The 26,113-nt window shown below is 39.9% G+C and overlaps 1 protein-coding gene and 1 non-coding gene across 2 annotated transcripts in view; both read right to left on the reverse strand.

Annotated features, from left to right (window-relative positions):
- The window catches only part of CCT5 (chaperonin containing TCP1 subunit 5), a 205,039-nt gene that overhangs the window by 77,566 nt on the left and 101,360 nt on the right, over positions 1 to 26,113 (reverse strand). Inside the window, exon 5 of the mRNA XM_067147554.2 lies at positions 4,750 to 4,899. Coding sequence (XP_067003655.1) covers positions 4,750 to 4,899 — 150 coding nt within the window. The remainder of the gene's footprint in view (positions 1 to 4,749; positions 4,900 to 26,113) is intronic.
- Positions 17,908 to 18,034, reverse strand: LOC136875168 (small nucleolar RNA SNORA15). The gene has a single exon (XR_010860407.1). It is a non-coding gene; the product is annotated as a small nucleolar RNA SNORA15 (small nucleolar RNA).

The following is a 26,113-nucleotide window of genomic DNA, read 5'->3' on the forward strand; positions in this document are numbered from 1 at the left end:
ACCCTCCACGTTCCGGAACGCGTGTTCTATTATGACGCGAAACGGATAAATTTCGAGTTGAAATTACTCTGTAACATACTATTGTTTTTAAACGTAACGGCAGTTTTAAAAGTCTGAATTTCAGTAATGGGGCCCGACATTGTACTTCGAATTATGAATTACCCATATTTCGAATTAAATAATTGAAATAACATGCAAAACTATATCTCATGTTTCCGGGAACGAGAGCTTCTTCAAATTAGGAGGGATTTTGAATTAACCGATTTTGAATTATCGAGGTTCTACTGTACATATTCTGTTCCTTGCTATTTAGGTGCTGGGAATAGTCATATGTTCACAAAACACTATATTAGGGTTATTATTACCGAATTTCATTTTACATACTTTTTTATATTTGTGGGTATTCTACATATTCTTAGTGATATTACATTAAATTACATATTTTAGAGTTTTCCTGTTTTCATATACGATAAATTGCTGAATTGAAGTTTCACACTTAATGCGGGGCTGTTGTCTGTTTTCTCAATAGGGGGATTGAGGTAATTATGAGTGACAGGTATTTGAGAGGATGATAGGTGCAGGTAGAGACCCTTGCAAAATAGATTAATCTGAAGGTTCCAATTAGCTGCAGGAAAACTGTTACTTTACACGTGCCAGTCTTAAATCTTTCATCCCTTTTAGAGTTAATTGCTTTACAACTAGCCACTTTCATGTTGGAGTTTCCAGGAATATTTTTCTAAGCGCATTTCTGTGACCTCTTTGTTATGTACTTAGGAATTTCCAAATCTGTTGTTAGAGCTGTCTTCCTGGCTTCAAAGTTAAAATCATGGATTGCAGTTGACGAGTCCTTGGCAACTGATGGCAAAGTAGTGATTTGCCAAGCATGGAACAAATATATCGTATGTTCCATGAAATCCCAGCTTGAGCAACATGCACAAAGTGCTCTGCATAGAAAAAAACAACAGTTAGGACTACAAAAGAAACAAATCCTTTTAACACAGATGCAGCCTTCATCTTCAAGTAACCCTTTTTATAAAGACTTATGCAGTGCAATGATTGCAGCCAATATTCCATGGTATAAACTTGAAGTGCCTGAATTCCCATCTTTTCTGGAAAAATACTGCAAGCAACATGTTCCTAACCAATCAACACTACGCAAGAATTATCTTCAAGTCTGCTACGACGAGGTAATGCATAACATAAGACAGCATATAGGAATTCTTTCACATGGGTTGCTGTTGATGAAACAACAGATGCTAAGGGTAGATTTATTGCAAATCTTGTGGTGGGGAAGCTACAACCTGACAGCGCCTCAAAACCATGTTTGATCTACTGTAGAGAGCTAAACTATACAAATCACTCAACTATTGCGAGATTTGTGAATGATGGATTAAGAGCTCTGTGGCTGACTGAGATGAAAGAGGAAAAGGTATTAGTGATGTATTCCGATGCTGCAGCATATATGCTTAAGGCTGCAACTGCTTTGAAGGTGTTTTATCCCAATATGCTCCATTTTACATGCTTGACTCATGGACTGCAACATGTTGCAGAAGATATTAGAGCTAAGTTACCACAAGTGAATAGATTAATTTCAGCAACAAAAAAGGTTTTTCTAAAAGCTCCACAACGAGTGCTATCTTACACACAGCAATTGCCAGAGATACCACTGCCGCCGGAACCAGTGTTAACAAGGTGGGGGACATGGATAGAAGCAGTTAAATTCTATAGTGAGCATCTAGATGCTATAAAGATTGTGGTAGATTCTTTTGATCCTGAAAATGCAGTATCTATTAGTGAATCACAAACTGCCTTTAGTGACTCCGAAGTGGTCTCCTCTATCACCTACATCAGGGGCAACTTCTGCTGGCTTCCAGAAACCATCAAACGTCTAGAAACATCAGGAATGCCACTGCAAGATTCTATGGCCATCATAGAGGATGCTATTGAAAAACTAAGCGCTGTGCGTGGGGAAACTGGTGCAAGTGTATTGAGTAAATTGCAAAAAGTGTTTAAGAGAAATCCTGGTTATTCAACATTTCACAGTGTGTGCCGAATTCTAAATGGAGATGACATTGATCCTCCCGAGGACATTTCTCCAGCGAAAATTCCTCTTCTAAAATTTGCCCCAGTTACATCATGTGATGTTGAAAGATCTTTCTCTGCATATAAGAACATCCTATAAGTGACAAACACCTTTCCATGACCCCAGAGAATATCGAAAAATACTTAATAGTTCACTGTGCTACAAAATTTAAGGAATAAACGTGCTTTGAGTGTTGAAAATAATAAGTTTCTATTGAATGTGTGTGTGATATATTCATATAATATGACTCCAAAGAACATTGAAAAATAGTTAATTGTTCACTGTGCTGCAAAATGTAATATAAAGCGTTTAGTGTGTTGTAACTGACAAAATGGTAAGTTTATATTAATTATATATTACATATTTTGCTACATATTTTGGTGCTTTTTGTTACATTTTTACTTGATACTACATAAAAATCGCAGCTCTACATATAAGTTATATCGCCGTCTACGCTCTGCCTGGTCACGTCCTTAAAGACAGCTAGTGATGTGAACTTTGGCCAATCTGCATGTTTAAGAATCCATCGAGGAGGAGCCTCGACGGATTTCTGTTTCAATAAAGTAAGAACAATGGGAAAAGGGTCACTGTCACAGAGATCATCGTGTGTATTCCACCGAAACAACCAACGTTCGGCTGCATAGAAGTTAGTCAATGCTACAGTATGTGCCACAATGTACACTGAAAAGAGTCGGTTCACAAGTATTCAAAATACATAAAATACATAATCCAGCTCTCTTACTAATGTTTCCAACTCCCTTCCCCTGGGGCAAGGCCTTTCAGAGCCCCATATAGGGTGATGGGCATTAAAATTTCCCAATAAGAGGAAGGGAGGTGGAAGCTGATCTATAAGATCAGTTACATCATTTATTGCAAGTTATGAATCTCATTCCGTATTGACTGTTATCAGTTTACAACAGAAAATATTTATAAAATCCTCCTATCAATACAAGTCAAGTCATCTGTTAGATGAAGCAAAGACTATACATGTTTCAGCCTAATCTCAAGGCCATCTTCAGTAGTAAAACAATGATTACATAATATACAAACAAATTAAAAATCGTAAGCATTTTCTTAAAAAACATAAATCTTTACCTAATTTGGCAACCTTTATCTTCAAATTACAATACAGGTTTGCTTTCTTACTAGCCTGGATGGCGTTGCCAAATTAGCTAAAGATTTATGTTTTTTAAGAAATTGCTTACGATTTTTAATTTGTTTGTATATTATGTAATCATTGTTTTACTACTGAAGATGGCCTTGAGATTAGGCTGAAACATGTATAGTCTTTGCTTCATCTAACAGATGAATTGACTTGTATTGATAGCAGGATTTTATAAATATTTTCGTTTGTAAAGTACATCATTTATATTAAGAGGCTGGGCTGGTGGAAAATAAACGTTACATACTGTTGCTATGACAGGCAGCGGAACGCGAATTGCTACGACCTTCAGCAGGCTTCTTAATGGAAACTCTTTGCTGTAGGTATCAGAACAGACAAAAATGCCAGTGCCACCGGATGCCCGGTTAGCATAATGTCGTTCTATCGAGTATAGTCGAAATTTCTCAAGAACGTATGATGACCTGGTCTGAGATTTGTTTCCTGAATGCAGACTATACTCACCAAATACTCACTAATGAGCTGGCTGAGCTCAGAAAGATCCTTTCGTAACAGTTCCACTGAAAATGTAATAGTGTTGGTGTGGATTTCTGAGGTTTACATTAGAAGCAGCGAGATGCTACTTAACCTGCACTCATATCCCCATCTGAAGATGGAGATCTCCATGTGCACCACGTCGTCTTAAGAAATGTGATCTCAAGCTGTTCTGCATATGGATAAAAAGCACTTAGGACCATATCCCAGCTAAGCAAATGAGAGCATGGATGATTAGTTATGGAATGCTGGTAGGCCTGAAACCAAGATGCAACTGTTTGTTTTAAACATGCTGCTGTCTATGAGCAGTTGTGCTGTTTCGATTTGTGATCTCATTTCCTGTCAACATGCAGTTACTAAGTGTCCATATTTATTAATTTCGGGTGAAAGTATCATGATTGTACCCTGGATTATATTTACAACTCTGATAAATGTGCCATCTAATGAATGATGCATTGGCAAATTTTGTATACAAACCCTCAACTCACTCATAACCTTTTAAAATTTCATTTTATCACTATTATACAAACACTGAACATTTATCAATGTTTTTACATGTAATACTCTCCTTCGTGTAATACTGAAACTTTAACCTATACTGGATGAATAAACAGAGATGTACGATAAATACAAACTTTTACCCTGCAAAAAAAAGGGGAGGGGAGGGGTGCAGGCAGGTGTTACAGAGGGAGCGGTATCAGGGGTCACATGGGTAAACACGGTAATATTCAAGTTATGTTTATCTAAACTTGCAAATTATTATTTTTTCAATAATTATCCTTCACTGTGTATGAAATTTTAAAGATACCTGATAATGAAACGGTGTTTCTGAAAAGAAGCACCAAAGGGCATGGTGATCAACTCTTAAGAAAATTTTCAAACACCATAGTCTAAAATGTGATTAATATACATCATTGAGATCTTATCCAGCAAGTTTTGGGAATCTACAAACATCTGCACATAAAGTCAGTAAAGAGTAGAGATCTATTCTACAGTCTATAAGTTACTTCACCTGCTGCACCATCTGTTCAAACTTTTCAGCTTCATATTCCCGCAGAGCCCTGTAGTCCTCAACTGAAGTCACATCAAGCTTATGTTTTGTTTTGGGTTTTGGTGGTTCGAATGGGCATGTTAAGATGGCAATCTTAACATCTCTCAACACCTATCACAAAAGAAATATTTATGAATTATTATCTGTGCGAGAAATAAAAATACAAGTGATCACATTTCATGGCTAAAAGAAGTACAATAATTACAGCTCAGCTGTTTCCAAATAAAAGGTGGTTTCAGCCACTATCAACGACATAATATTACAGTAAGGTTGCAAAATTGTTGCAATTTCTGTCAAAATTACGAACTTAGGCTCGATAAAATGTCTCGCTAAGGAATAAAATAAATTCACTAACATAATGTTCTATTTGTTTATAAAGCACAGTCCAAGAAAATGTATTAAAAGATTAAAATTCTTCTCTACAGCAGAACACTACTTTCAATCTGCTCTACTTTCAAAATAAAAGGTGGAGATATGAGATAACACAACCTTCAAAGGCAGATTATGCAGAACAAATTTAGTACACCATTTGAAATTCACCACACCTGAATTTTAAATGTCTTCTCTATTCTAATTACTGTCCACCCATGGGGGTTTTCTTGCCTGTTCCCCTATTGGACGCATCCCAAGTGGCAGATAGGGGGGCCCTCCGGACTTGTCTGGAGGGTCTTCGGGAAATAAAATACCCTCTCGCAGACCAAAAACAGGTATTGCCAGAAAACGTCTTGAGAAAGTGTGATTGTTACTAGCCCAAACCAAGGCTCGGAAGTGGAAACCTTGCCAACACATGCTCGAGAGGCATCCACGTTACCTCCGCATGGGTGACACGGTGGTTCAGGTGAAGAGGGTGCTCGTGATTGAGGTGAAAGTTCACTGCATGTTCTGGAACCAACATATCCCTTTGCCCTACGCAGCCTGAACGAGCCGCAAGTTGGGAACGGGGCGAACCCAACCTAGAGGGAACCCATGGCTGTAAACTCAGTCATGGTAATGAAAAGTGGGAACCATATGAGTAGGTCTACTGAAGGTTGAACAAACCTGGTCGGGTTCGGGCCCAGGGATGGACCGCTGAGGGGCGTGGCGCGTCCTACGGAGAGCCTGAGTTGCGGGAGGACGTCTGGCAGAATGCCTCATCACGGAACGCCGCACAGGACCCTAGAAGGGGCAAACACCCTACGTCATATGGAACCATGGACATTCCAAATGAACCACCTAAACAAAATACCAAGGGAAGCTATGGAAGCTCCAGAAGAGCAGGTCCAGTGGCAGGCCTAAGAGGAGAATAAGGAGACAGAAGTCCCAGTAGTGCAGGCTGAATCCAAACCTGAAGAAGAAACAGAAAGCAGACTCCTGGACAAAAGGAAAGAGATATCACTGAGAAAGACCTGAAGATATTGGCATCGAAACTAAATAGGATGCACATAGATAGACCACCTCACAAGTGCCTACTACAATGAAAAAAAGAAGGCGAAGAAAGAAGACAAGATAGCGGCTGGGACTTGGGTAGAGAAGAAGCCAAGGAACGGGGATCGGCGAGGCGCTATGCCAACGACTATGTCCAAAAGGCCAAGGTCGGAGGAAAGCACGCCATCAAATCTGGCTACAAAACCACCCTCCAAGAAACAGAAGGAAAAAAAAAGTCATGTCCTTTTCGGAAAGATTATCCTCAGTTAAGGTCACATACCCTGAGACCTTTCCAGATGGAAAACTGCAGGAAGACGTTACTTAATTGTCATCTGCTCTGATAGCACAAATGAAGCCGCTGTCAGACGGATGTCTACCAGGCTTCCTTGAGTCACTAAGGCTGGAAAGTAGAGCTACGGTACTGATCTGTGCAAATCCAGAAACAAAAAGTTGGCTGGAACAGACAGTAACAAATTGTAACCCATGGAAACGGGAGACCCTAAAGGTGGCGGACGCAAAAAGGGTGCTGAAAACGACCAAGGTCATCACCAAGTTCCCACCTCTTTTCGACAAGATGAAAGTGGAGGATGTTCTTGTCAGAAACAATCAGCATGATACCAAACTTCTAAACTTCCAACACAAGAGTGGAGAGTCCTGAATGCCACTTCAATCGACAAGACAGGAAGGACAGTCGTTTTAGCCCTTGGAGAAAGAGATTTTAAAGGGCTCAAAAGAGAAGCCTAAAGGCTAAGCTCGGACTTGGGCAGATCAAGTTTCAGGTCATCAGGGGAAAAACGAAACCCAATGTTGATAAAGATGGGGCTGAAGGTCAATCATGCCAACCTCCAGCATAAAAAAGCCGCTGTGGCTAATTTTGCCAGGAAGTTCAAACCTAAGGCTATTGACGTGGCCCTTATTCAAGAGCTTCAAGAGCCTTGGGTAGTCAAGGGCAGAGTAGCATGACTGGCGGAATCTGGAGATAGGCTGATGTACGATACGACATTGGAAATACCCAGAACATGTCTTCTTGTGAACAGGAAACTAAAATGTCTTATGTTGCAGGAGCACTGTTCACCGGACTTAACCGTGGCCAAGATTAAACTTGGAAATTGGGAAGGACCCAGAGAAATTACCATAGGCTCTACATACCTCCCATATGACTCAACTAATCTGACCCCATCAGAAGAAGTTGAGAATCTAATTTGCAATGCAAAGAGGAAAGGCGAACACCTAGTCCTTGAAGCAGATGCAAATTCACAGCACACGGCATGAGGCAGCACAAACTGCAATGTAAGAGGAGAGTCTTTATTAGAGTTTATTATTGGAACTGACTTGAAGATACTAAACCTAGGAAACAAGCCTACATTTATAAATAAAATTCTTAGGGAGGTAATAAGACCTTACACTAAGCACTACGCATACTGCAAACTTTATTAAAGACTAGCTGATGTACCCGTGATTTGCTACGGGACTCTCAGAAATACTGATTTTGTGGTTTTCCTAAATGAAATCAACATGTCATTACAAAAACGTCAGTAGGAATGAAGCAATTAAAATCAAAGTTATCATATAAAATACTTGATCAAATGGAAGACCGCACTCTTCTGCCACTATTCCATTAAATATGCACACTGCTCATTCCAATCAGTGCCTCAGAGTAGGAAATGAATAACTAGAATGCTATGATGAACCAGTGTGTTACGTACCAGCAGGTTCAGAAAATTTATGAACCAGAGGAATGGTATGCTAAAGAAGAAAGTTATGTAACTCCCCAGCTACTTCCCGCCAATATTCAGGCAGGCTGTTACACTCGGTATGACCGGGCGAGTTGGCCATGTGGTTGCGGGTGTGCAGCTGTGAGCTTGCATCCAGGAGATAGTGGATTCAAACCCCTATGTCGGCAGCGCTGAAGATGGTTTCCCCACTTTCACACCAGGAAAATTCTGGGACTGTACATTAATGAGGGCCAAGGGCGTTTCCTTCACACTCTGGCCTGGGCTTTGATACTTGCAGCATTTTTTTCACATCCAAACCAGTGTCTTTCAAGTTTTGCAAAAATGTCATCGGAAGGTCCTCAGCGGTAGCATGACCTAAAAATACAGATGAAAGATTTCTTATTTGAACTAAGTTTCTAACAGCCATTTCCATTTGACCCTCCTGAGCGACAGAATTTAAACTATTACAAGATATTAGAATCATTCCGTATTGGCGGTTTTCACTTTACAATGGCGAAAAATGAGAGTATCCTCCTATTCAATACATCATATATTCCGTCATTAGACGGAGCAAACAAATTCAGACATGTTTCGGCTCGCTTGAGCCATCTTCAGTGAAAAAAAAATTAGGGGGGTTGGAATAATTTACATAATATAAGTTGAAAAAATGCTAAAAAAACATAAAAGAGCAAATGAAAAAACAAACAAAAGAGAGCCTAGACGTAAACAAAATTAAAACAAATATACAATATTTACATCAATATGCAGAGCAAAAAACAACTTATTTCGACAAAATTCAGTGAAACAGGTGTTAATTTGAAATAATAATTGATACTAAAAACTGCGTTAACCTAAGAAACAAGGGAATGAGAAAACAAATGATGCAGATAGAAATGAATAATAGTAGCACATGGTGAGGTTGTGGACCTCATAGTTTACAAATTATTGGTTTATAAAAATGACAAAACAGTTTGAAATTGCTGTCAAAATCATCCTAGTGAAAACCCATCACATAAAATTGGTTCGCGTGATCGAGACCGTTACTTTGAGAAAGCCAGGCCACTAGAGAGGACAACCACCTACTGCACACCATTAGAACTTCATTGACAGTTTCCACTAGATTACTACAATTTATTATGCATCTGTCTTCTACCTAACACAGCTTCTCATATTTCTTTATATGCGGCCCTTCCGACCCCTCTATAATAAGGCAAAACACCAGCCAACATTATGAAACAATAATGAAGAAAGGGACCGCTAGATTGAGAATGCTGCTATTTCTAAAGCCTTAAATTTCATGGTGTTTTTTTCTCCTTGTCACAGGCTTTTCACCTGCAGGTTAATTCAGGCTTGGTTTCAATCAAAAATGTTTGCTCCCGCTCTCCTCCTGACCAATTTGATTTGATTTGATTTGATTGATTTTATAAACCAATAATTTGTAAACTATGAGGTCCACAACCTCACCATGTGCTACTATTATTCATTTCCATCTGCATAATTTGTTTTCTCATTCCCTTGTTTCTTAGGTTAACGCAGTTTTTAGAATCAATTATTATTTCAAATTAACACCTGTTTCACTGAATTTTGTTGCAATAAGTTGTTTTTTGCTCTGCATATTGATGTAAATATTGTATATTTGTGCTAATTTTGTTTACGTCTAGGCTCTCTTTTGTTTGTTTTTTCATTTGCTCTTTCATTATGTTTTCTTTTAGCATTTTTTCAACTTATATTATGCAAATTATTCCAACCCCCCTAATTTTTTTTTTTCACTGAAGATGGCTCAAGCGAGCCGAAACATGTCTGAATTTGTTTGCTCCGTCTAATGACGGAATATATGATGTATTGAATAGGAGGATACTCTCATTTTTCGCCATTGTAAAGAGAATTTAAACTTTCATCAAAAGAAATACAGGTAGCCTCCGTGGCTCAGGTGGCAGTGCACTGGCCTCTCACCACAGGGTTCCATGGTTCAAATCCCGGTTGCTCCATGTGAGATTTGTGCTGGACAAAGCGAAAGTGGGACAGGCTTTTCTCCGGGTACTCTGGTTTTCCGTGTCATATTTCATTCCAGCAACACTCTCCACTAACATTTCATTTCGTTTTATCTGTCATTCATTAATAATTGCCCCAGAAGAGTGAGACAGGCTTCAGCAGCCGGCACAATTCCTATCCTCGCTGCTAGATGAGGGCTTCATTCATTCCATTCTTGACCCAGTCGGATGACTGGAAACAGGCTGTGTATTTTCATCAGAAGATATACAAAAGCAAGGACACTCTTTAAGCAAGTTTGTAAATTCTTTCTGGAAGTATGGACCCAGTCCATATGTAAATAGGTATCCAAGTTTATGCTTGTGCAACTTGAACTTCTTCGCAATTTTGCTGTCAGGAAATATGATTTTAAAAAGATCACTACAAATGCCAAGAATTTTAACAGAAGAATGAGTCACAACTTGAGGAATAGCCCATAATACCTCTGCAGTAACAGCTTCATCCTTGATGATAACATTGTTAAGAGTGCTTCTAGGCACAACACAAGTATGATTATCATTAACAACTGAAGTTAGCACTACACAAAGTTCAACTTTCACTGGAACAGAGTTTGTAGTTGATTGAGCAGCATTCACAGGAATAGAGTCTGTCGTTGCTTCCTTGGCAGGTATCATGTGAATCAGATTTTTGCTGGAACATGAAGTGTTTACTCTTTCGATGTGCCTTTTGCCTTTGGCATGAGATCGAACTGAAGACACCCCCATTTTGCTAATATCATAACTAGTCCTACACAGAGAGCAATACCCTTTATAGTTATCACTTTCAACTTTCTGAAACCAATTCCAATCTAAATTTATTGTTCTGTCCAACCAGTTACCTTTGAAGGAAGTCTTTCCTCATATTTTACTCACCGTCTCTGAAAAATAAGTGCAGCACCAATGTAAGTAAGTTTTTTATAAGTTGTTTTACGTCGCACCGACACAAATAAGTCTTACGGCGACGACGGGACTGGAAGGGAGTAGGAGTGGGAAGAGAGTAGCCATGGCCTTAATTAAGGTACAGCCCCAGCACTTGCCGCCAATGGGGTTCGAACTCACTATCTCCCGAATACTGGATAACGGTCGCACTTAAGCGACGCAGCTGTCAAGCTCGGTAGTAAATAAATAAATAACAATGGATGAATTATATTATATATTATATTGTATAACTTGCTTCTTGCTGCAGTAATAGTCTATAAAAGTTGGTGAGCTTTTCCAAAACTAGCTTTCCACTACTTAGAGTTACAACAAAACTTGCTTTCTACAGGAATTATTTTTATTTTGAAGTCATTCAAGCTGTAAATCTTTATAACTGCATGGATTTGGTTTAAAATTAATACGACAATGGTACTGTTGAGTACGCAATAATGTTTGGTTGTTACTTCCCGTCTGCTTTTGTCCATTATCCTTTTCATTGCTGAGATGAATCTCTTTTGTAAAAGCCTCATGCTTTCTTTCATTGGTAAACATCTGCACTTTTATTATCATCAGAGTCATTACTATCATTATTTATCTCGAAATCATTAAAATAGGAATATGCATCTTCCAAATCTAATGTGGATAACACTCTTACAACTCAGATTTGGCAAGATTGAGCTCTTTGCTGGTGAACGACATAACTCACTCATCCCTGACAGACTCTCTCTGCTAGTATGCATGTTGCACATCCCACAGCTGATAACGCAGTGTCGTATTTGTAGTAATATCTCACGAATGAATCAACAGATAATTATTATACAATTTTCTATCTACTGCAGACAGGTGGCTGTACGGTATAAGCCCACGGAATTTGAAGGATTTCTGATGTCAACATTGCGAGTATAGCATAGTTATAATTGGATGTTTGTTTCGCTCGTAAAATTAAGGGCGCAGCACAGCAGATTGCAAGCGCAGCAATATAAAGATTATTAGTAGTCGAGTCTTCTCTGGTCAGTAAAAGAAGCTTCGTGATTCCTGTGCTATAGAATTTGTGCAGTCATTAATTAAATTTAACATGACTGAGGAATATTCTAATGTAAATGAAGTTGAATGAAAAGTGGACTAAGTATTGGTGTTAATAAATATCTTATAAAACTAGAATGATACTAGTTTCCCTTTTTGTTTGTTTCCTTTATATTCATAAAGCGTATATGCCAAAGACAATGTTTAAATTATTTTGAAGACTCTGATGCAGTATAATTTTGAGTGAAAGGTGGATAAAATGTCCATGTAAATAAATTTCATAGAACAAGAATAACATTCTTTTCTGAATTAATCGATATTCACCAGAGTGTGCGTATCAGAATTTGCAGGGATGGTGTACTGTAAAACTTACACTTATTAAATACGTAAAACTGATGGAAAAACCAAGATAACTAATGTTTAGTAAAATTACTAGCAATTTCTTTACTAATATTTTGTGTAGAAAGGAAGTTTTGAAAGAACTGTTCACTTTTGAACCCTCATACAGAGTACAATTCTTAAATTAAATAAAACCCAAAGATCACCCTGTAATAAGCACTAATCATCCCTTTCAGACCGTGTACGCACAATTGTGCCGGTTTGTATTTTATTTATATCTGAGCTTATTTGACGTTTTCTTGGCACTAGACCGGGACTGCAGTGCTTGTGCAGGACACGTAGCATATACTTCAGCTGTTTTTATTTAGTACTTGACCACCAGGGGGCAGGAAGAAGAGTTTAAAAATACAGTTCATTAGCACGATGGTGAGAAGCAGTAGGCCTAATGCCTAAAGTAAGTATTTATTTGTTGCATTCATATTAATCTAGAAGCTTTACTGAATATCAGAATATAATCAATAAAGTGTGTAAATTGTGTAGCAAACGTAAATTGTGAACTTACAACATCGTACGTAATACCATGAGGTTTTGAATGTTGATACGCACATATGTGCGGACTAGGTTTCCTTACAGGCAATGCATGCAGGAGTGCTGGGTGCTGTCACAAAAAGGACTGTGAAAGCATAACTCGTACTCTACATGAGAAATGTAATGTATAAGATTTTAATTGTTTAAAATCGTTCCACACTGTAAAACAGAACATTTGATCATGTACATGTGCATATTCACATGTATTGAGTTGAATTTTTTTTTTTTTTGCAAGTAGTGAATGATGTCCTTACACGCACAATTGTGTGGGTTCTGTTTTTCAGCCGATAGTTCTTATTTTGTAAAATAAGCTGTAAAACATGTATTTGAGAGCATTTTAGTAAGTTTTTGACGTTTGGACACCTCCAGATTTCCTTCAGGTCTGACGACAAGTTGCTGCTGCCAAAAGGGCAGTAAAAGCAAAACTCTTCCTCAATGTAGAAAATGTAACGTTTTTTTGTGTTTGAACGAAGATTTAATTGCTTTAAATTATTACCCACTGTAAAATAGAACATCTGATCATGTACATATGTATATTCACATGCATTGTGGTCATTTTTCTTTTTTGTAAGTAGTGAATTAAGTCCTGACACGCATAATTGTGCGGGTGCTTTTTTTTTCAAATGTTAATTTTTATTTTGTAGAATAAACTAAAAATATATGTATTTAAGAGCATTTTAGTCAGTTTTTGACGTACAAACAAAAATTCACAGTGCCAGTTTTCTTTCAGGTCTGAAATGGTTATAAAATTGATTTTAAAAAAACGAAAGTTTATAACTATAAAGCCTTTCTTGGAAAACAGTTTTTTGTCTCTCACTTTTTCACAAAGCAAGTTTTGCAAAAACGGTCCTCAATTTGTGGAAGTGGATGTATGGATGTAAAGGATTTTGAATCTAGAGGATACATTTGGCACTTCAACTGAATGATAAAAACTTCTCAGCAACGACCTACATTTGCATTCATTTTCAAACAAATTATACATTCAGATACCGAGAGACCTGTTCCATTTAAAATCCACTGATTAGGATCAGTAATGTCGTTCTAGAGCTCAACTACTCTTCCTGGTAGTGCACAGTATCCATTTTCTGGTAGTAAATTTTCAGTGAGAAAGGACTTCTCAGAGTTTCTTCTCTGTAAACTTGGTCAGATCTGTGGGAAATGGAAGATGTAATGCCACTGCTTCAATTCCTCTTCCAGAGGTCTCAGTATAGTAACACTGACAATGTTACTCCCTAACAAAGAAATGCCCACATTGCAATGTTACAGAAACATTTTCTATACTCCACTATTAAGGTTCAGTCTTTTATTTGCATATAGCATGCAGTTAGGAACATCAGCCAGTCATACAGAGTATTTCTCTGCAGGGACTTCAACTTGTTAGGATTCTCCAAAAATGTTAATAGCAATTTATTTAATGATGCCACTTGTAAGGAATGTATCTGCTTAAATCACATATCAGTTTACATCATCGAACAGTAAATGCTCATATATCTAGAATTGTCTTAATGGAGTATACAGTATTAATACTTATTAAGCTAATTATTTTTACATGCTGTATAGTGTTTAGAAGCCGGCCCTGCGGTGTGAGGGTAGTGTGTCTGCCTCTTACCCGGAGGCGCCTGGTTCGATTCCCGGCCAGGTCAGTGATTCTTGCCTGTATTTGACGACTGGTTCGAGGTCCACTCAACCTATGTGATTACAATTGAGCAGCCATCTGACGGTGAGATGGCGGCTCCGGTCTAGAAATCCAAGAATAACGGATGAAAGGATTAGTCATGCTGATCACGCAACACCTCAATCTGCAGGCCATCAGGCTGAGCAGCGGTCACTTGGTACACCATGGCCCTTCGGGGCTGTTGCACCATGGGGTTTGGTTTGGCATAGTGTTTAGAAGACAGTGTACTAACAATTCTTTTAATTTAAAAAAAAAAAATGTAGGAATCCACTCTAGCCCCTTAAATACCACTCATCTTGCAAATCAGCCACAAATGCGGTAGCTTTCATCATCTCCTGATCCAATGCAACCCCTTAATTATCACGTTATTAAATTAAAATAATATGCAATGGTACACTTATAACTGCTGGCATTTAAAATACAAATAAACCAGAAGAATGTACAACACCTCTTCATCCTAAGTAATTTAAAGAAACAAGTACAAATCAAGTCATATACACAGTAGAAAGGAACGCTGAAAGAAACACGCAACAGGATAAACACAATGACAGGTCAGTGTGGGAAGAGGAAGAAATGGAAAACACTGGAGGAGAAAGACGGGGGTCGAAGGGGTAGTATGTGGTCCAGGTGTACACTTCTTGCTGTTGGAAGTGCACTAGTAAAACACAGGAAATGCCATGTATTCCTACCCAGTCTGATACATGCACGTCCACACCGTGGCGTCTTGACAACAGGTACATTCTTTAAGGTACCGGTACACGGCTAAGACATGTAAGGGCGGAAAGTGAATTCCCGACGCTTAAATGGGGACCAATCAGCTAAGGGAGACAACCCTAACAGAAAACATCGGTCCTCCAGGATAGCTGGGGGTTGGAGTAAGGCCAACAACCTCACTCCAGAAAAACTGTTGCGAAGCCCCAGAATATGCCTCGGAATGGTGGATTTAATAGACAACAAGCTAAGCTAAAGGAAATGGACTATGCAATTGGTACATGGAATGTGCGCATACTTCTACGAGCTGGAGCATTGAAAGTACTGATGCAGAAACTAGAAGCCAACAAAGTGGGCAAAGCAGCCATCCACGAAACAAGATGGTCAGGAAGAGATGAGATTTGGAATACCAAAACCACAAAATATTTTGTAATGGGAAGTCAAGGAATGCACAAGAAGGAGTAGCATTTATAGTACGAACACAAGCCAAAGGTGAAATACTACAGTTTTGAGCAATAAATGAAAGATTGGCAACACTGCATGTTAAAATGCGATTCTATAATCTAACAATCGTAAATGTATATGCACCAACAGAAGACAAGGATCAGTTCTTTGCTGAAATGGAACAAGTGCTAGATTCAATCCCATCAAACGATGCTAAGATGATAATAGGAGACCTAAATGCGCAAATTGGGAAGGAGGAGATATATCAAGGAATGATAGGGATCCATAGCTTATAGAACAATACTAATGATAATTGCTTGACCTTGCTACCAGCAGAAACATGAAAGTGATGTCAACTTGTTTCCGTCATAAAGAGGTACACAAGCAAACATGGATATCGGCAGATGGAAAGACCTGTAATCAAATAACACCATGTAGTTATGGATAAAAGATGGACATCCAATATCATAGATGTCAGATCATACAGAGGAACAAGTTGTGGTTCCAACCACTTGGCAATCTTAAGGTGTCACATAATGAAAGCAAGGAAGGAAGGAGTGAATAGGATAGATAAGTACAATACTAGTGAACTGAATAAGGAAGTATCAGAAAGATGCAGGGTAAGAATGGCAGACGTTCTGGTAGAGAAATATAATAAGGACCAAACAGCAATGGTCGAAACCAAATGGGTTGCTCTGAAGGGAAGTGTTAAGGCAGTGGCAAAGTACACATTAGACATTGCACCCAAAAGAAGTGGTTTGATGAGGAATGCCAAAAAGCCATAGAAGAAAGAGAAGGCATATGAAGCATAAATAGAGAGACCAACAAGGGTGAAGAAACAAGTGGTTGAAAATCTGAATAAAGAAGTAAGGAATGTATGTCAAAGAAAGAAGAGAAGAAAATTAAATGAGGAAATGGCTAGAATAGTGGAGGAATTTAAAGAAGATAATAGCTACATGGCTTACAGAGAAGTTAAGGAAGTGAAAGAAGGATTCAAGGCAAGAACAAACATGTGTAGGGACAGAGATGGGCAGCTTTTGGAAGATAAAGAAGGGATCCAAGATAGATGGAAGGAATATTTCCAATGGAAGGGCTACCTCAGGGAATAACTATGAGGCAAATGAATCGGAAGTCACAGCACCATCTATGCCATACAGCAACTGAAAAACAAAGGACCAGGTATTGATTGAATCCCTGCAGAGTTGGTATGTATGGAAGTGATACGTGGACCCTCCCAAAGATAGATTCCTTCGAAAGGAAAATCCTGAGAAGAATTTACGGACCCATATGCGTACAAGGGGAATGGAGAATTAGATATAACAATGAACTATATTCCCTGTATGGGAAGGCACTCCTGTCGCATGCCATTCGAATACAGACTTAAATGGGCAGGTCATCTAATTAAGATGGAAGAACACCGAATCCCAAAGAAGGTATTCTTAGGAGACTTTGGAGGAGGAAGGCCTGTGGGAAGGCCACGTAACAGATGGGAAGATGGTTTACATCAGGACAGAGCACACATTTCAAGATCCGGAATTGGAGAGTTGCTGCGCGAGATCGACAAGTTTGGCGGAGAGCAACTGGAGAGGCCATGACCCGGAAACGGGCCGTTGTGCCATAGTAAGGTAAGGTAGGAGGAGAAAGACAAATTTCCACATCTTCATACACATCTGTCTTCTACATTAGTTCTTACCACATCAATTCCATTTCTCAAATGTCAATTTTTCTCAGCCTCCAACGAGCTCATTTCTTCTTCCAAACTTCATCAGGAAGACAGGCTTGAGGTGCCATCTTCACATTTATCTTTGGTTTTTCTCTTCCCTTTTGCTCATGTTTATCCAGCTCTCTTCTTATCTGACATTTCTCACATCGAGAATGAAGGCCCGTCAAGATGGCACCAATGAGTGTTTGAGGCCCACCCTCCTTATGAAGAGATGATGGTTGCCTAGTTGTACAATGACCACCTCCTCATTAAGATGAGAAACAGAAACAAGCTCATTGGGGCAGATAAGAAATGAATGTAGAAGAACTGCAATTGATGAGGAGAGCCAATCTGTTACAAGACAGCAGTATATGACGATGTGGAGACTGTCCTGGCCCTCTTGTTTCCTTCGTATTTCTTCCCCTTCTTGCAGTGACATTGTTTATCCTGTTATGTGTTCCTTTTGATTTACCTATGTTTCTATGACATCACTTCAATTCCCTGCCTTAAATGCCATGCTGTTTAAAGTAAGTTCACAATACAATGCTGAACAGAGCTTAAACAAATTCCATAACCTGTTGGCTTATATTATACATGACAATTTACACAGTCACATAAAAATAAATACAAGCCATCTTACTCTAGCACAGTGTCTGACCAGCAAATCTTATTAAGCAAGGATGCTGGAATTCTGCTGTGCATACAAAAAAATTCTGAAGTATTAAAAAGCAAACCAACATAAAAAGAAATGTTCACATCAGAGCTGGTTTACACAATGCCATTATTAATGGCCAATGTTCATCATAGCCACTGCAGTTGCACACAACAGCCATTAGTGCCACAAATGTTTGTCACTCTCAAGAGGTCAACGAGTGAAAATTGTGGGAAGTTGTTTTCTTATATATTAAAAAAAAAGTATATAAAACTGGTTACAATAATGTAACAAGATCATCAGACTTGCAAGAAGGAAAATAAAAACCTAGCATAATGAGAGATTAACAAACAATGATGTGGACCGAGATATCAATTACAGCGAAAGAAATTTAAAATATCATGGATCTTTTCGAGTTATATTTGTCCAATTACCGAGATAGAAGAACCATTCCTACACCATACTAAACTGCATGTACATAGTTAAGGAAAACAGAAAAGCAGAGATCACTATGCAAAAAAGAGACAAAGAGTTTATTAAATCTGCTGGCAAAATGTATTTACAGTGCACTGTCTTCTGGTGTGAGTAGAACAAATGTTATACTTTCATTGACCTGTCTCAGCTTCATCCTGTAACAGTATTTTATACATTAAGTTCTTTGAAAAAAAAAAAAAAAAAAATGTTGTAACCTATCTATTTGGTTGGGATCATTATGATTTTATTTTTATTTATTTATTATTATTATTTCCTGCCTAGCTTTCCGTTCTAGTGGGTCCCTAGCCTTCTGATCTGAATGGTTTTCTTTCTCTCTCTCTGTTTTTTTGCTATTTGTTTTAAGTCTCACCGACACAGATAGGTCTTAAGGCGACGATGGGATAGGAATAGGAAGGAAGCGGCTGTGGCCTTAATTAAGGTACAGCCCCAGCATTTTCCTGGTGTGAAAATGGGGAAAAAACGGAAAACTATCTTCAGGGCTGCCGACAGTGGGGTTCGAACCCCACTATCTCCCGAATACTGGATACTGGCCGCACTTAAGCGACTGCAGCTATCGAGCTCGGTCCGTTTTCTTTCTTCCCTTCTGATACGCAGCCTTCAGGCGAGTGTTTGTCTTGCTGTGCCCTTCCTGATGTAAACCTCATCAGAGGGGTTAATGAGATTAAATGAATGATGTGATAAGAGTGAGTAAAACTGACTATATTTACTTTTTATGCAAGCCTGACGCAAGTGTGATAAACTGATAAAACTTGAAAACAATATTCTCTAACCCATGGGTAAATAATGCAAATATCGAGCTCGATTTATTATTATTAGGTTCGTTACGACCCCTGAGGATCACGAGTGACTTGTTCGGTACGTCTTCTTTCTTCCCAATACCTCTTCATTCTCTCACTCCTCCTCTTTCTCTCGGCTTCCGTGATCTGAATCTGGATCCTGGTGACTATCCATCTGTGACCTTCCACGAGCTTTTTGTATTTGGACCTATCCTGTACTGTCATCAGTGGATATTTTTCCTTTATGCCAATAGTCTCCCAATCTTCTCTAACTTCCTTCATCCACTTATTTCCAGTTAAGCAGGTTGCATTCCATATCTTCTTCGTCAGCCTACTGTCATCCATCCTCATGAGATGTCCAACAAATCCTAACCTTCTCTTTCCTATCACACTCGAGATTGGTTCTATACTCGCATATAGTTCCTGCCTTGATCTGTGTACCCAAATTTCACCTTGCTTTTTGGTGCCCCATATATGTCTCAAGATTCTTATTTCCTCCTTCTCCAATTGTATGCAAGCTCTCTTGCCTAATGTCAGCGTTTCAGTTGCATATAATGCAGCATTCCTGATGGTTACCATGTAGTGTCGCAGTTTGGCGTTCCTCGAGAGGTTCTTCTTTCCATATGTAGTCATGGCTGCATATCATAGTTTCAGCAGCAGTTGAGCTCTGTCTGTGGTACTTTTGTTGCTTTGTACTTTACCCGTGATGTTCTCACCTAGGTACCGGAAGCTGTCGACTCTCTCTACCAGCTCGAATGATTATTATTATTGTACAATTATTATTATTGTACAATTATTATTATTATTATTATTATTATTACTACAATGACTTGTGATGTACATCGACTTATTAGTACCATTAATAGTTCACGATCGGATTATTTGTGAGGTTCTGTCATGAAACATTTGCTGTATACAGATATTTATAAGAGTTTAGTTAATGTACGTAGCTCGAGTCGTAAGTCATGGCAACTATTTTTTTCTTCTCGCAAACAGGGGAAAACACAGAAAATCTAAGATATGCACTTGGAAACATACGGTGTGTGCTTGTGTATGATGCCACTAGATGGTGTATATAAACAACAGTGTGGGTCTAAGCATGCCCCCAAGTTCAGTGTGTGAATGAGAGCGTCACAAAATGGAAGTCAACAACCAGGAGCAACAATCTTTTATTAAAACAGCAGTTCTCCGCGGCAGAAATGCACGCCAATGCCATGCAGAGCTGCGGGAAGCATTAGGTGTGTATGCCATGCCCTATAAAACAGTGGTAAGGTGGGTGGAGACGTTCAAACGGGGTAGAGTATCAACTGCCGATTTGCCTCGCCCAAGCCGTCCAGTGTCCATGGACAAAGATGTACGGATAATTGTGATCGATCAGTGCTTACATGAGGACAGGCGCTGGACTCTAGCGGATTTGTAAGAACATACAGCAATACCAGCGGCAACAATACATTTTACATAAGGACCTACAGATGCGTAAACTTTGTGCAAATTGGGTGCCAAGTCACTTAACGGAGGTACACAAATGGACTCGTTACGAAACATGTCACACCAATCTGGAGAGGTTTCAGCAAGAAGGACGAGCCATGTTGAATCGCATTATTGTAGTCTATGAAACATGTGCACAGGCTTATGAACCTGAACTGAAGAAACAGTCAAGTGAATGACGTTGTCAGGTGTCACCACGGAGACACAAGGTTTGAGAAAATCAGTCGCCATATAAGGTTATGGCAATCCTGGCATACGATGTTCAAGGTGTTCTTGTGTGTCATCCAGTGCGCGAGGGGCACACTGTCAATGCAGTTTATTACAATTCCTTTTCGTTGTACCAACTGCGCCGTGCAGAGCGAACCAAACGTCCAGATCTTTTAGACAACGCCATAATCCTACACGATAACGCAGCAGCTCACTCAGCAGCTATCGTTCTGAGTCTCTTACAACGGTGGGGATGGGAGGTTCTTCCACACCCACCTTATTCTCTAGATCTGAGCCCATGTGACTATAATCTAATCCCCAAAGTCAAGAAGCCATTACGTGGACAACGGTTTGCTAACAAAAAGGACATCGTAACAGCATTTCGGAGAGAGCTGTCACATGTTAGCAATACACATGCAGCGAATGGTATTCAGCGCCTGCCCCACCGCTGGCAACGCACAGTGGAAACCTTGGGTGATTATTTCAACCAGTGGAGACCTGTACTTTGTACGTAGCCTTGTGTATTTGCTGTCTGTACCATAATAAAACAATGTTTACCAATGGCCTGTGTTCTGCCACTTTCCTACGATAATCTCCTGAAGTCAGAATTTGTCTTCAGGCACTATGCTTAAGTACAGGCCATATATTTCCAAATGCATACTTTAGATTTTCCGCATTGTCCCCTGTTCGCAAGAAAAACAATAGTTGGCATAACTTATGACTCAAACCTCGTAAGAACCTCTAATTAATAACATAATTTATTATTACCTGTATTAACGATCTGTAATCCACTATAGAATTGTGAAACACACTGTAACATGCAGAATGGTACTGGGTAGACAAGAACTCTGTAGAACATTCTGTACATTATATATGGACCTTAACCCTTTGGCACTCAGCTTATATGCAGGGGTGTGCTCGAAGACAGACTAATTTATGTCATTTTCCAAACCAAATTACAAAAAATCAACATGCAAACAGTTTAACACACATTAAAATAAAATAAATCACAATAACACAGGAAACTATGAGCATTTCAGAAATGAATATACCTAGGACGTATTGTTATTGGTAAAGCAAAAAAAAAAAAAAAAAAAATTGAAAATAAATTTTTTAAAATAATTGTTGGCTTTCAATGACTAAAAAATCAGACATTGTTGCGTCATCCTTCTTTACTCTTAGACGTGGAAGAAAGAACATGTAATTCTGAATAATTTGATATCAATATGACGTGTGTGCTGCAATTCATTCATGCAGCATAGCACAAAGTTATTCACTGTACTTGTAACGGTCATCGATGTCAGGACCTCGCTGTCCGATCCACGGTGAGCAGCTGTGACTGTGTCATTTCCCAAATAATGCGAATCACTTTCGGCAAAAGAAGGTCATTATTACTGTCCAAATCATCTGAAAATTCAAGGATATCGGCCTCATTTGGCCTTGAATATGGCCTAGCCATTACGATAAAAAGATGACACAAGCACGTGCAACAACGGAGTTATGAAAAGGAGTAAAATTATAGTTTGCGAAGTACAGCGAACACACGATATACCAAAGAAATGAAATATACTCTGAACTAAACTCATAGCAAGATCAAATTGTATTCATAAGCCAACAAAACAGATCCACGCAATAACAACTTCAAACAAACACAACATAAACATTCACGGTGAACAGATTTCATTTGTCGAAAATAAAAATATTTTGTAGGGCTGGTGGTTATATCTGTATAGTAAAACGCAAATTCAACGCTTTAAGTTACCGTCACGATCAACTGTTACGATTTAACAGCCACGCAAATGACCAAAATCCCTAAATAGGACAGAGCCGATGTATCGGCGCCGTGAGCTTTCTCGCCATAACCTCTCGCGCCGATATCGGCGCGCTGAGTGCGAAAGTGTACCAACCGACAGCATTTAGTGTGAGTCTTTGTGGATACATCATCTGGCGACCGTGACGAGGATGTACAAATTTACGAGTAAATACGAGTGTAAGTGCGAAACGATCAAAATGAAAGTGATACTAGAGAATATGTCCGTGATACAGCTCAAAGACGAACTCGCCAACAGAAACCTCCCAACGAACGGGGAGAAGAAAGCACAGACGCAATTACGGGAAGATCTCGCTGAAAAAGGAGATCCCGAAAAGATTTTCATCTAAGTCGATCAAGATCCTGACGAAACTTCGGAAGATGAGGTAAATCTGACCAAAATGTGTTCTAACCTAATGACCATGATGCAGGCACTAAATGACAAACTGTCACACAAAATTTCAGACGTCAATTCCGCCCTAATAGAACAGATTACAGACCAAATTTCGAAAGTAAATGACACAATTTCTCTAGCTAACCCAATTTTAACCGGACAAATATCACAAGTATACACGTAGGTTTACAAGGTTGAACACGGCCTAGGATCGAAAAAATCAACCGTAGATTATAAAATATAATTGCAAATTAGCGACATCACCAGTCGATTAACGCAGCAGATATGAGACATCAGGTCAAAACTGGGACAGGTTGAACAGCTCGATATCAGGGTAAGCCAGCTGGAAGGAGATATATTGGACCTCAAGGAAGAGGTGGAAATCCAGGTTTCTGGCATTAAGCAACAGGCTGAGCGGAGGATTTCTACCGTTGAGGGAAATTCTGGGAGCCATATTTCTGCTGTTGAAGGAAGGTTGGAAAACCAGTTTTCGACCATCAAGGGAGATATGCAGAATATAAGGGAAAACATGCTTCATGCAGTAGAAGATAGATTAACTCAAACAGGACGCATCACCACACCTCTAATCCCCTCAAACCTAACCGGCATTATAGCACACCTAGACCAGAAGGTGATCATAGAGAGCCTTGCGGAATTCCACGGGCGACTGGAAGAGAACCCGACTAGCTTCACTGAGGGATCGGTCAGTCTGTTAGGAAGGACTAATCTAACAGAGGACAGCTTCGTGTAACTCATAACACCGTGATTAAAGAGGCAAGCCGCTACTTGGTGGAATAACTTGAAGGGTTTAAATTTAAACTGGATGGACTTCAAGAGGGAATTCCTTGCTAGGTTTAATTCGAAAGGAGTGAAGAGCTCCGTAAAAAGGAAGCTACTGACTGAGGCACAACCCACTGGCATGAGAGCTAGAGTCTTCGTCCTACAGATGTATCAACTGTTCAAGTGTCTGCACCCGGAACAAAGCGAAAACGAGATCTTACCAGACATCACAGAGCTACTCCACAATAAGGTTCAACCCCTAGCAAAAGTATCACAACCGAGATCCTTTGATGATCTACGCAGAATCACCCAGCTGGAGGAGGAACACAAGGGCAAAGCTACGAAAGAGACCAGCACAGTTAGAAAGAGTTACCTGTGTGGAAGAATGGGACACCTGAAGAACAAGTGCCCAACCTTGACGTCGGAAAACTAGGTGTGGCTCATTCTGGATTGAGGGGGGATGGGACCGGGCACAGGAATGCGCCTCAAGGCCCAACAGATAAGCAACCCAGGAGAGGGATTGGTCTGATAGTGAGAAGTATAGGCCAACCCCGCCCAGGTATCATCTTAAGGATAGGCAACGAGAATTTTTCAGCCATACTCGATAGCCAAGCAAGCCATTCGTTTGTCAAAGAGACTGTCGCGAAATTACTACCGCCTATGAAGTCTCACCATCTCGGAAGGGTAGTGGGAGCAGCGAACAGGGTAACCTATTCCATCCAAGGACAGACTAACCTAACTGCTAAATGCACGAACATTCCTATTGTAATTGACGTTGCAGTGATTTAGAACCTGACACCTGACATCACATTAGGTCATGACTTTCTGGTGGAATACAAGATGGTCCTAGACTATGCAACTCATGAATTTTTGAGAAAAGGAAGACGTCTGAGGGTCGCCTGGCATGATGGAAAACTCCGGACTCGCAAGGATACAGAAGCCGACGTGACCTAGGAGATGTCCAGTTAACACATCTTCGACCGAGTGAAGAAGAGGAGCTGAGACACACCTTACAGGATTTTCCACAAGTCATCACCAATAAAATAGGACGGACTACCACTGCAACCCACACAATTGAATGCAGCCCTTCCTCACCAATCAACCTGGATAAGAGCAACTTCATCATCCAAAAGATTCAAGAGATGGAAGGGCAAGGTCTCATCGAACCCTCTACATCCTGTTGGGCTTCACCTATCGTCCTAACAAAGAAGAATGGAAAGTATCGACTATGTGTGGACTTCCACAGGTTGAACGAGAAGGCTGTTAGTGATGCCTATCCCATGCCTCACCTTAAAGACTCACTGAAACAAGCAAGTGGGTCTAGGGTTGTCAGCACACTGGATCTCAACTCTGGATACTGGCAAGTGGAGGTTGAGGAAAGTTCTAGACCACCGACCGCCTTCGTGACACCGAGAGGATTGTACCAGTTTGCAGTAATGCCTTTTGGATTGAAGAATGCTCGTGCCACCTTTATCCAACTGATGGATAAGGTATTATCAGGATATGTTTTAGATTTTTGCCAAGTGTATCTTGACATTTTAATTCGCAGCAAGAATTTTCAAGAACGCCTTGTACATAGGAGTTAAGTACTGGAACGACTGAAGATTCATGGACTGACTTGCCACTTTGCCCAGACCCGCGTAGACATCTTGGCCATGTCTTAACATCTGAAGGCTTAGAAAGGCAATCGGAGAAGAATCTAGCTATCAAAGAAGCTGAACGCCCGCGGACCAAGCGACAAGTATGTCAGTTCCTTGGCTCGTGTGGATGGTATAGCAGCTTCATGCCACATTTTGAAGAGAAGGCAATAATACCACTCACCGATCTACTCCCTAACAACTGCCCGTTCCGATGGACCAGCAAGGAAGAGGCACCATTTCAAGGCATTAAGGCTGCGATATGCAACGCTCCTGGTCTAGCCTGCAGACGGACGCCAGCGACTCCGGTTTAGGAGCAGTTTTATTTCAGGAGAGGCGTGACGGCAGAAGGTTCATCATTGACTATGCCAGCAGGATGCTATCTCCCACTGAACAAAACTACTTCAATGCCGAGAAGGAAGCCTTAGTTGTCTTGTGGGCCATGGGCAAATTCAGAGGCTACTAGGAGGGAAGGAAGTTCCAGCTCTACACTGGTAACGCCGCTCCCGAATGGCTGAACTCTCGTCTCTGGCTTAAAAT

This window comes from Anabrus simplex, chromosome 5, assembly GCF_040414725.1.
Source record: "Anabrus simplex isolate iqAnaSimp1 chromosome 5, ASM4041472v1, whole genome shotgun sequence".
Taxonomy (NCBI): Eukaryota; Metazoa; Arthropoda; class Insecta; order Orthoptera; family Tettigoniidae; genus Anabrus; species Anabrus simplex.